We start from the raw sequence: 12484 nt of genomic DNA on the forward strand, positions 1-12484 counted from the left end.
GCAGGTTGGCAGTGGCCAGTAGTGGCCAGTGACCTGTGGGCCTGAATTTGGCCCTCCTTGGAGCTGTGGGGTGTGCCTATTTGCACTCCAAAGGGGGAGAGAAGCCTAATCTAAAGAGTCCTTTCCCTGCCACAAATGGGCCAACATGTCCAGCATCATGTGTACGAAAACATGAGGGCATTGTCTCTGCTGGAGAGGCCCGCAGAGACAGGGGTCTCCATGGAAGGCCACGTGAAGAGAGGGAAAGGACACAGCGAGAGAGGAGGGGTCAGAGGGCAGCTCCCAGGTTAAGATAAGGAGAGGCATCCTATTCAGGGATGTAACACCTATACACACTGATGTAAGAACGTAAGAGAAGCCATGTTGGATCAGGCCAATGGCCCATCCAGTCCAACGCTCTGTCACGCAATGGTCAAAAAACCCAGGTGCCATCAGGAGGTCCATCAGTGGGGCCAGAACCCTAGAGGCCCTCCCATTGTGCCCCCCCCCCCAGCAAGCACCAAAAATACAAAGCATCGCTGCCCCAGACAGAACATAAGAGAAGCCCTGTCGGATCAGGCCAATGGCCCATCCAGTCCAACACTCTGTCACACAATGGCCAAAAAACCCAGGTGCCATCAGGAGGTCCACCAGTGGGGCCAGGACACTAGAAGCCCTCCCACCGTGCCCCCCAAGCACCAAATGTAGTGATGTAGTCCGCCCCCCCCCCCTTCAACGTCCAGGCAAGCTGAGTGTCTCACTCCAGCACCAACAAGGCTTCTTCCATGCACTGTCTGCTAGGACATTCCTGTTCAGGTGAGTAACTCAAGAATGAGCCCTTGAGTTGTGCTTGCTGAAACCCTCATCACCTGCTGACAGAGGACTGGCACCTCATGGTTAATACATGGGCAGCCCAAGGCTGGAGTATCATGACCCGGGGCTACGTCAGGTGTTGCAGTGCGACTGTGTGCAGTTTCAAGGAAACTCACACAGTACCTGTTGTGACCATGGAACTTCTGTTTTGTGCATGTCGAAAGAGGAGAATTCAGCCAACATGTTGTACTGGTGCTCGATTCAAGCGTGTATTCTGCTGTCTGTATGCATTTGCTCATTTCTAGTAGGTTTGGCTTGCTTTACATAATTCATCCTTCCTCTGCAGGTTGTTGTGTTTGGGTGTGTGTGTACACAGAGCACTGAAACCCAACCCCTCTGCTAGCACAGGGAAATCCTGTTCAAACCTCCTTGTGGTTTCTGAGAATTCCAGCAAACACCAGAAATGAGAGCAGGGCTTTTTCCTTCGTAGCCCCTCAACTCAGAAACTCCCACCCCATCAGTTTACTATGTTTCTTGTCCTAAAGTACTTGGTGCTCATGTTCTTTTTACGTGGAGTGTGTATTTTTTTTGAAACCGCTGGCTTGAACTAGTTTTTGTAGTTGTGGACCAAACTACACCAACAAAGGGCTTGGGTCCAGATTCCTTTTCCCTGCAGTTACCCAGTGGCTGCTGAGAATGGCATTTGGTGTGTGCGAGGGCCTGACTGGGGTTGGCACTGTGGTGGTGGTGATGAGGGGGGGGGGTGCCTGTCTTCCTCCTCCCCATGCCATTTTGCCAAGACACAACAGTCCTCCCAGAGAGCCAGTTTTGTGTAGTGGTTAAGTATGCGGACTCTTATCTGAGAGAACCGGATTTGATTCCCCATTCCTCCACTTGCACCTGCTGGAGTGGCCTTGGGTCAGCCATAGCTCTGGCAGAGGTTGTCCTTGAAAGGGCAGTTTCTGTCAGAGCTCTCTCAGCCCCACCTGCCTCACAGGGTTTGATTCCCCACTCCTACACTTGCACCTGCTGGGATGGCCTTGGGTCTGCCATAGCTCTCTTATCTGGGAGAACCGGGTCTGATTCCCCACTCCTCCACTTGTACCTGCTGGAGTGGCCTTGGGTCAGCCATAGTTCTCGCAGGGGTTGTCCTTGAAAGGGCAGCTGCTGGGAGAGCCCTCTCAGCCCCACCTACCTTACAGGGTGTCTGTTGTGAGTGGGGGGAGGTAGAGGAGATTGTGACTGCTCTGAGATTCAGGTTATAGGGCGGGATATAAATCCAATACCACCACCACCTCCTCCTCCTCCTCCTCCTCGAGCTATTTGTTGCTGTTTGGAGCAGCACATGCAGTCTGCGCGCGCACAGCTCCAACATGGAGCAAATAACTCCCCACACGGGATAATTCTGTTATTCATTTAATTTCTTATTTAACTCTATTCTTATTTAATTTCTGATTGTCCTTTCCTGAGATCATTAACAGCCTTGAAGGCATTCTTTGGCCACCTGGTGAAATCACATGGTTCCAAACATCCGCATACTTCTAAACCCTCTATGAGAGTCTAGGAATTATTTTTTAAAAATGAAAAAAAAAACCCTTTTTTTAATAAATATGTTTTTATTGACAAACAAACAAACAATACATACAAACAATTAAAACCACACAACATACTAAAACAATTAACATCTAAAGGATCGCTCGGATTAATTCCGGCACATACATCTTATCCTATCAATTCTATTCCCAAATGCTTTGCCCACTCATACATAGGCTTCCAAGTCTTCCTACATTCTTCTGTGTTCCCTTCTCTCAATTTAGTGGTTAACAAATCCATTTCTGCTGCTTCCAACAGTTTTAACATAAATTCCTCTCTATTTGGTATTTTACATGTTTTCCAGTATTTGGCATATAAGATTCTGGCTACTGTCACTATATGAAGCAAAAGTTTTTTTTCTATTTTAGATATCAGCATTTTACAAACATTTAATAGATATAACTCCGGGACATGAGGGATTTGTGTTTTTAAAATTTTCTGACTCCATAGAGATATTTGTACCCAGTACTTTTTGGCCAGACCACATTGCCACCACATATGATATAGTGATCCTTTGACCTTTTTACATAAAAGTGAAAAAAAGCTTCAAAGCCTCAGGATGCCTGGTTCTTTGCTTGATTCCAGATTCTGCCTTTGTATCGCATGCTTTGCGACGGCCCAGGCTGGCCTAATCTCGTCGATCTCAGAAGCTCAGCAGGGTCAACACTGGCTAGTATTTAACTCTATGAAACTCGCAACATGTCAAAGTATTAAAGAAAATTGTTTTAAGATGATGTATAGATGGTATATGACTCCAAAAAAATTAGCAGAGATGAACAACAAGATGCCAGACAGGTGTTGGAAATGTAAAAAGCATGAAGGTTCTTTCTACCATATGTGGTGGACTTGTGAAAGAGCTAAAATGTTTTGGCAAATGATTCAGCAAGAGGTTTCTAAGATTTTGGGATATGAATTCAATAAAGTTGCAGAGACTTTTCTGCTGGGATTACAAATGGAAAAAATTCCAAAAGAAGATAGAACTTTAATATGGTACTTGCTCTCAGCTGCTAGGACATTGTATGCCCAGCTGTGGAAGCAAGAAAAAACACCAGAGAAATGGGACTGGATTATAAAAGTTATTTATTTTATTTATTTATTTATTTATTTATTCCGTAATTTATATCCCGCCCTTCCCACAGAATGGCTCAGGGCGGCTCACAATAACGACAAAACGATAAAACAATAAAACAGAAGCAAAGTTATTACATTTAAAAGTTAAGCATTCAAAAACCTAAAAACTATAACATTCTAACATTAAAACTACACAGTATAAAACACAGCAGTTTAGCAGGCTACATTTATCCAATCAGGCGTAGGCTAACCGGAAGAGGGTTGTCTTGCAGGCCCTGCGGAACTGAGTAAGATCCCACAGGGCCCTCACCTCTTCCGGTAGCTGGTTCCACCATGTTGGAGCCATTGTAGAGAAAGCCCTGTCTCTAGTCGCCTTGAGACGGACTTATGTCATGGAGTGAAATGGACAAATTAACAAGAAAATTAAGAGACTATGATTTGGAGCTCTTTAAGTGGAAGAAGTTCAGAAGATTCATAGAAAAAGAGTGGAAAATAAAAGGACATTGGACAATCTTTGATAATGATTAAGTTTTTAAAATAAGAATATAACTTTTGGTTTTTTAATAGTTAAGGGTACCTTTAATATTTGTTTCTTTTAAGTAAATAACACTGGCGGGGGTCAAGTAACGGGGGGAGGGGTGGGGGAAAAGTAAGATATGGGGTAGAGGAATTTTTCTTTTTTTAAAGCCTTTATAAGATGTAGAGATAGTTTTGCTACCATATGTTACTTATAAAAATTGTTTATTGCTGAAACACTGGCTAGTATTTGGAGGGGAGACTACTAAGGAAGTAGAGGATTGCTTTGCAGAGGCAGGCAATGCCAAACCACCTCTGAATGGCTTCGGAAGCCGGACGGGGTAGCCGTAAGTCGGTTGTGACCATGGCACTTCGCACCAGCACCACAGCACTCTTGCCAAATTCCTAGGGAGACGCAGCTGCAGCCAAGGACAGTAACATTGAGAGAGCATTTCAGAAAGAAAATGGAGCCCTTTCTTTCATGACTTACGACAGCGGTCCCCAACCTTTTTGGCACCAGAGCCTGGTTTTGTGGAAGACAATTTTAACCACAGACCGGGAGGGGGGGGGGAGGAGTGCGCGCGCGCGATGGTTTCAGATGATACAATTGTGCGCTTTATTTCTATTAGTTTGGTGTGATGGTTAAGTGTGCAGACTCTTATCTGGGAGAACCAGGCTTGATTTCCCACTCCTCCACTTGCAGCTGCTGGAGTAGCCTTGGGTCAGCCATAGCTCTTGCACAGTTGTCCTTGAAAGGGCAGCTTCTGTCAGAGCTCTCTGAGCCCCACCCGCCTCAGAGGGTGTCTGTTGTGGGGGAAGAAGGTCAAGGAGATGGTGAGCCACTCTGAGACTCTGAAATTCGGAGTGGGGGGCAGGATATAAATCCAATGTTGTCGTCGTCTTCTTATTGTTATATTGTAATATATAATGAAATAATTATACATCTCACGGCCTGGTTGCTAACAGGCCACGGACTGGTACTGGTCCATGGACCGGGGGTTGGAGTCCCCTGATTTACAAGATTATGAGTGTGGCTGAGCCACATGTGTGCATGGCTTTGTGTCGTGCCTCTCAACCACATCCTGATAAAAATGCTGGGTCTTGGATGCCCCCCATACCCCTCTCACCACAAGGGAAAAATGCTTCAGTGGATGACCAATTAATGATCATGTCCTTTCCCTCCTTTTAAGGATGAAGAATGCTTGCGGCCCGGTGAAGCCACCGACCTGAGCTTCCTGGAAAAGCTGGAGGAGAAAGTAGGACACCATGCCCATTTCCTGACGTATGCACCTCTGCTCTGTAACCTCCCCTTGAAGAGACCTTTCCCCAGTCTCCTTGAAGACCCCGTGTGCTGAGCCCCGAGACCCCGAGCCAGTTTGGTGTAGTGGTGAAGTGTGAGGACTCTTATCTGGGAGAACCGGGTTTGATACCCCACTCCTCCACTTGAACCTGCTAGCATGGCCTTGGGTCAGCCAGAGCTCTGGCAGAGGTTGTCCTTGAAAGGGCAGCTGCTGTGAGAGCCCTCTCCACCCCCACCCACCTCACAGGGCGTCTGTTGTGGGGGAGGAAGGTAAAGGAGATTGTGAGCCGCTCTGAGACTCTTCGGAGTGGAGGGTGGGATATAAATCTAATATCTTCATCTACCTCACAGGGTGTCTGTTGTGGGGGAGGAAGGTAAAGGAGATTGTGAGCCGCTCTGGGACTCTTCGGAGTGGAGGGTGGGATATAAATCCAATATTATCTTCTTCTTTCCCTGCCCCCCATGTCAATTGACCCACTGATACTTTGACTTCATCTCGGATGCAAAGCTACTCCAGCTGTGGCATTCAGATGAAAAGGCTCAGCTGCTTGCTTTTCTCTGCCTTCTTCTTTCTGTCTCTAGCCGGAAGCTGGCAAAGCAAAAGAACCGAAAGTCCATTGGCTGGGTCGATTTCTGCCTTCTTCACTATGCAGGAGAGGTGACCTACTGCACAGTAGGTGAGAGGGAAGCACCTTCTTCGGAGTCCTAGGGGAAGGCTCCGAATACAAAACCTCAGCAAGGACATAAGAACAAAATCCTTACAGTGAGATTCAATACTGGTAGCACCTGAAAAACCAGCAAGCTTTGACTCTCAGAAGGTTATACCCCCCCCCCCCCAACATCCTTTAGGTTAGGGATGGGCACGAACTGGGAAAATGTGGTTCGGTTCATGATTTACGGCTGAACCACAAAGCGAACCACAAACTGAACTGCTCATTCATGAACTGAACCAGTTTGTGCTGTTAGTGGCCATGCAAACTCCATTAAAAGGGACCATAATTCCTTTCAACTGGGTTTTCAGAAAGCCTGAAAAACAGCCATATAGCTGTTTTGGCTGTCTTCTACAGTCCCTTTAAACTTTAAAGGGACTGCAAAAGATTGCCCAAAAGAGTTGCACGGTAGGAGTGCTTCCCTGTTGCACAGCTCTTTTTCAGGCTGTCTTCTGCAGTCCTTTTAAGGCTTAAAGGGACCACAGAAGAAAGCCTGAGACAGCTAAGCAGCTGGGAGCCTCCCCACCACTCAGCTGTTTTTTTGCAGCTTTCTCAGGGAACAGAAAACAGGAGTTTAAAGAGACTTGGAGCCCTTTAAACCCCTACTTTCTTCTCCAACCATGAGCCACCCCAAACTGCATGAACCACTCTAAAAAGTTTGTGGAAGTTCATCATGATGGTGAACTCATCACAAACTTCTGTTCAGGAACCACAAACAGGGCAAAATTCATAACGAATTTCACTTTGTGGTTTGGTTCATGCCCATTGCTATTGTTGGTCTCTCTTAGGTGCTACCAGGCTCAGATTTAGCTGTTCTATGTCAAGCCAACGCGGCTACCACCTGGAAAAACAAAACAAAAGCTTTTTAACTGGACTAGCAGAGTTTACAGTCTGTTATCTGACTCTTGTTCTAAATGTCCATTGGTGGATCTGTATAATATGGGATGTAAAAGGAAGATACAAATGATCCTAAGGGACCCTTCACATCTGGGCCATTTGCTATTTGAGATCTTACCGTCAGGTAGACGATATAAAGTGTTGAAGGCTAGGACAAACAGATTTAAGGACAGTTTCTATCCAAGTGCTGTGGTTAGGCTAAATGCAGGGTTATGAAGGATTATCTGTTTTAGATGTATTTAAATGGTTTAAATGGTTTTATGAATGTTTATCTGTTTTAGATGTATTTAAATGGTTTTAATGGTTTTAATGGTTTAAATGGTTTTAGATGTATTTAAATGGTATGAATATGAATATGTGTGTTTGATGTGTTGGTATGTTTGTGGAAGAGCACCTCATTTCGTTGCTCTCTTTTTGTTGAGAACAATGACAATAAATCTATCTATCTATCTATCTATCTATCTATCTATCTATCTATCTATCTATCTATCTATCTATCTATCTATCTATCTATCTATCTATCTATTATTTTACGAATCATTGCTGCCCTCTGCGCAGGTAACCGAAGCTTGGGGTTTGTTAATAGCAGAGGGTAGTTTCAGAGGGTCGCAAACGGGCTGGGTCTGCAGTAGGAAACCTAGATTCTAGTCCAGTCTGACGAAGGGAGTGTTGGTTCTGGACAGCTCGTGCCTCAGATATCTCGTTGGCCTCTAAGATGGAATCGAGCTGTTCGCTTGCAAACCAGCAGAGCTGCCCTCTGAAGTTTCTGGCATAAACAGCTTTTAAAATAGATATATATGGCTATAGGTTGGTTGGAAGATGAACTCCAAGAGGTGAATGGAAAACACATCCTTTCCCCAATCTACCAGCTCGGGTTGACTAGAAATTTCTCCCCAGTCTGAACAGCTAGATCAGAGTGCCCAAATCTGCTTTATGTGAGAGCCACATATAATAAATGTCATATGTTTGAGAGCCACAAGACATGACTTTTGGATGTTTGAGTGCGGAAGGAAGGGAAGGAAAATAGGAGGGGAGAAGTTGAAAGGGAGCAACTTTAACTTTAAATGCATTATCCAAGCTGCTGGCAGACTTGTCTTAGAAAAGTGGTTTAAAGAGCTAAACGCCTTCTCCATGCTGGCTGGGCAGGTGGTGGGAGCTTTGAGAGCCACACAATACAGGTGAAAGAGCCACGTGTGGCTACCGAGCCTCAGTTTGGCCACCCCTGAGCTAGATCTGAATCCAGTAAGACCTTAAAGACCAGCGAGATGTTTGGAGTACCTGGTGAGGGGGGGGGGGTTTGACTCTCAAAGAGCTCCTACCTCCCAAATGTTGTTGGCCTCTCCTGGACTTGAATTTTAATGTAATTTAATTTAATTGCCAAGCAAGAGTTGCGTTAGTGTGCTATTTGCAAAGCGGAACAAAAACCTAGTGGCGCCATTAAGGCTTATCAACATGAATTTCAAGACGAGGTTTCGTGGCTCGTGGCCCGCTTTGTCAGACAGATATGGGGTGGTAAATTGCATGAAGGGATTTTTTTATGGGCCAGATTGAAGGGGGACAGTCAAGGCTTGGTGTGAATGACACCATGAGCCTTTGTGGGGTTAATTAGTCCTCCTGACATCCGTGTGTTGATCAGCTCTTCTGCAGAGAGTGAGAGAAGACCCAGTTAAGGCAGGAGCAAGGGCAGGGGGCACAATCGATGCTCTGATCACCCCCAGTGCCCGCTGTCTGCACAGGGCTTAGAGCTGTAAGCTCCACGTTGATGGCTTCATAAGTCATTTTGGCTTCTATTTGGAAGAGTTCCCCGCCTTTTCTACTTTTTTCAGTGTTTTCTTTTGACTTCTATTCCCGTTTTAGGATTTCTGGAGAAAAATAATGACCTTCTCTACCGAAACCTTAAAGAGGTAAAAACACAGGCTGTTGGTTTGCTTGGGCTTAAAAATGCATTAGCTGACAGCTGCTTCTAAGGGGCAATTTCAGACATTCACATGATGGTTGGTGTCGGGGCCAAGCGACTGAGCGACTGGGAGGGACGGTGGCTCAGTGGTAGAGCATCTGCTTGGGAAGCAGAAGGTCCCAGGTTCAATCCCTGGCATCTCCAAAAAAGGGTCCAGGCAAATAGGTGTGAAAAACCTCAGCTGGAGACCCTGGAGAGCCGCTGCCAGTCTGAGAAGACAATACTGACTTTGATGGACCAAAGGTCTGATTCAGTATAAGGCAGCTTCATATGTTCATATATATGTTCAGTGCTTTGGGCGGCCCTTGGTTCAGGTTGCGCCATGGCTAGAATGAAGCTCACTCAGTAGCCCAGGGCCAGACTCCTTTTCAGCTACAACCCCCTCTGTACAGAGATGATATTTATTCATTTTATTGACTATCTCCCCCCCCCCCCACTTGTGCCCTTGTAATACTAACTAGGACTGCTGCCAGTTTCTCAGCCAACGTATTCAGCTATCAGACTTGCTGTATTCATTTGTGTCAGTCAGAGATCAGCCAATTACTGGATTTGGCTTTGGCAACAAATAGCTCAAACACCTGCCAAAGAGATTGCATAGGTGTCTCCCCCCCACCCCAAAAAAGAACTGCACATGCTCAAAACACTGCTGGAGCTGGAAGAGGTCAAAGGGGAGAATGTTCTTGAAGGGCAGTTGAAGAAGGTCGGACAGGGCTTAATCTTAACGTTTCCTGCATTGTGCAGGGGGTTGGACTAGATGACCCTGGAGGTCCCTTCCAATTCTAGGATTCTAGGTTTTTAAATGGAGGCTGGATGGCCATCTGACAGCAATGAAGATCCTGTGAATTTAGGGGGAGGTGTTTGTGAGTTTCCTGCATTGTACAGGGGGTTGGACCAGATGACCCTGGAGGTCCCTTCCAACTCTAGGATTCTATGACTCTATGAGCTGCTGAGTAGCCTCTGTTGTTGTTGTTTTTTTTAAAAATGTGTGGTTTGTTCCAAGGTGCTGTGTAAATCCAAAAATGGCATCGTCCGGGAATGTTTCCATCTCTCAGAGCTGGATAGCCGGAAAAGGCCTGAGACGGTGAGTTCTGTCAGAGATCCATCAGCGGCTCTTAGCCACAGCGTATTGTTGGAACTCTGTCTGGGGCAGTGATGCTCTGTATTCTTGGTGCTTGTGGGCGGGGGGAGCAACAGTGGGAGGGCTTCTAGTGTCCTGGCCCCACTGATGGACCTCCTGATGGCGCCTGGGTGTTTTGGCCACTGAGTGACACAGAGTGTTGGACTGGAAGGGCCACTGGTCTGATCCAACATGGCTTCGCCTTCTCTTATGTTCTCTCATGACCCCAAGTCTGAACCTCAACAAAAGGCTGGTTCAAAAGCACAGTGTACTCAAATGAAACTTTTGCAACTTAGAATCACAATAGAACATTGAATAAAAACACCTTTAGTAATGAAGCTTGCTTTATTGAATACAATGTATTCAAAAGTTTCCTTAGAAGTTTATTTTGACATGCAATTACTTGAATTCCACTTCGACTGGCTCCACCTCCAAAGTCCCCAGATATTTCTTGAATTGGACTTGGCAACTCTAGTCAGAAGGGAAAGCTGCAAAAAAAAGGGGGGGGGGATGCCGTTGTCCCCAGCGACGCTCCTGAGGCATTGCCCACATGGCCCTCACCGAACTCTTTTGTCTCTGCAGGTTGCGACTCAGTTCAAAAACAGCCTGGTGAGTCTGATAGAAATCCTCATGTCGAAAGAGCCCTCCTATATCAGGTGCATCAAACCCAATGACAACAAGGAACCTGGTAAGGGGGCTGTGCAGATTTTGGGTGTGACTCCCCCGTGGCCCTTCCACGAGCTTTTATTTGAGGCAGCCTCGGTAATCCTTAACCTTTGGTCTTTCTTGTGTTAACAGACTAAGTTTCCAGTCCTTATGGAATAGCTAAAAACATGAGGCAAGAATGGGAGGGGGGATGCTAGGAATATGGTTTCTTTTCAAATCTGCTGAACACAAATACACCTTTGAGGGCTTCCAGGTATGTTTGTTAGTTGGTAGGAAGCCAGCTGGAAGGGTGCTCATGTGGTGACTTTCCCCCCAGCATGTTTTGTGATCACACTATGAGGTTTTCTTGGCGCTTGGGAGGGGCAACAGTGTTCAATTGGACAGCCCCTCCTAACAGGAAGGAAGCCCCTCTTTTCCCACCTACCTGTATTACAATTGGACTCCAGATAACCAAGATCAGTTTCCCTGGAGAAAAGAGTTGCTTTGGAAGGTAGACTGTGTGGCATTTCACCCTGCTGAGGTCCCGCCCCAATTATTAAGATTGGACTGATTTTGTGCCCCCACCCCGTGCAGTGCAAATCCAAATGCTCAATTACCTTGATGGCTCTTTCACCCTTTGGGGCTGCTGGTCTTCTGCTCCCTCCCCCCACATTTATTATGTCAGCCTCTTCGTAGTGTTGTAGATCAGGGGTGCCCAACGGTTGCTCTCCAGATGTTTTTTGCCTACAACTCCCAACAGCCCCAGCCAGCATGGCCAATGGCTGGGGCTGATAGGAGTTGTAGGCAAAAAACATCTGGATAGCTACCGTTGGCCACCCCTGCTGTAGAGGGCCACCAGCTCTGGGTTGAGAAATTCCAGGAGATTTGGGGGGTGGGGCCTGGGGAGGAAGGCATCTGGGGAGGGAAGGGGAGGGACCTCATCATGGTAAAATGCCGCACAGTCTACCTTCCAAAGCAGCTCTTTTCTTCAGGGAAACTGATCCTGGTTATCCGAAGTCCGATTGTAATACAGGTAGGTGGGAAAAGAGGGGCTTCCTTTGTGTTAGGAGGGGCTGTGCCACCACATCACATGCCAAGAGTAGAACCCAGGACCTGCCGTATCACCATCTGGAGAGTTGGTGGGTTATAGGTGCTGAGAAATATTAGTACGTAAGAGAAGGCATGTTGGATCAGACCAGTGGCCCATCCAGTCCAACCCTCTGTGTCACATAAGAACATAAGAGAAGCCATGTTGGATCAGGTGAGTGGCCCATCCAGTCCAACACTGTGTCACATAAGAGAAGCCATGTTGGATCAGGCAAGTGGCCCATCCAGTCCAACACTCTGTGTCACATAAGAACATAAGATAAGCCATGTTGGATCAGGCCAATGGTCCATCTAGTCCAACACTTTGTGTCACATAAAAACATAAGAGAAGCCATGCTGTATCATACCAGTGGTCCATCCAGTCCAACACTCCGTGTCACATAAGAACATCAGAGAAGCCATGTTGGATCAGGTCAATGGCCCATCCAGTCCAATCCTCTGTGTCACATAAGAACATAAGAGAAGCCATGTTGGATCAGGCCAATGGCCCATCCAGTCCAACACTCTGTGTCACATAAGAACATAAGAGAAGCCATGTTGGATCAGGCCAATGGCCCATCCAGTCCAACCCTCTGTGTCACATAAAAACATAAGAGAAGCCATGCTGTATCAGGCCAATGGCCCATCGAGTCCAACACTCTGTGTCACATAAGAACATAAGAGAAGCCATGTTGAATCAGGCCAATGGCCCATCCAGTCCAACACTCTGTGTCACACAGTGGCCAATATATGTGTGTGTGTGTATATATACACACACACACATATATATATACACACTG

The 12484-nt window shown here is 46.4% G+C and overlaps 1 protein-coding gene across 1 annotated transcript in view; it reads left to right on the forward strand.

Annotated features, from left to right (window-relative positions):
• MYO1H (myosin IH) overlaps positions 1–12484 on the forward strand; it is a 102606-nt gene that overhangs the window by 59719 nt on the left and 30403 nt on the right. Inside the window, exons 14-18 of the mRNA XM_060249872.1 lie at positions 5163–5254; positions 5855–5949; positions 8737–8783; positions 9837–9917; positions 10536–10641. Coding sequence (XP_060105855.1) covers positions 5163–5254; positions 5855–5949; positions 8737–8783; positions 9837–9917; positions 10536–10641 — 421 coding nt within the window. The remainder of the gene's footprint in view (positions 1–5162; positions 5255–5854; positions 5950–8736; positions 8784–9836; positions 9918–10535; positions 10642–12484) is intronic.

The sequence above is a fragment of the Heteronotia binoei genome, chromosome 11, assembly GCF_032191835.1.
Source record: "Heteronotia binoei isolate CCM8104 ecotype False Entrance Well chromosome 11, APGP_CSIRO_Hbin_v1, whole genome shotgun sequence".
NCBI lineage: Eukaryota > Metazoa > Chordata > Lepidosauria > Squamata > Gekkonidae > Heteronotia > Heteronotia binoei.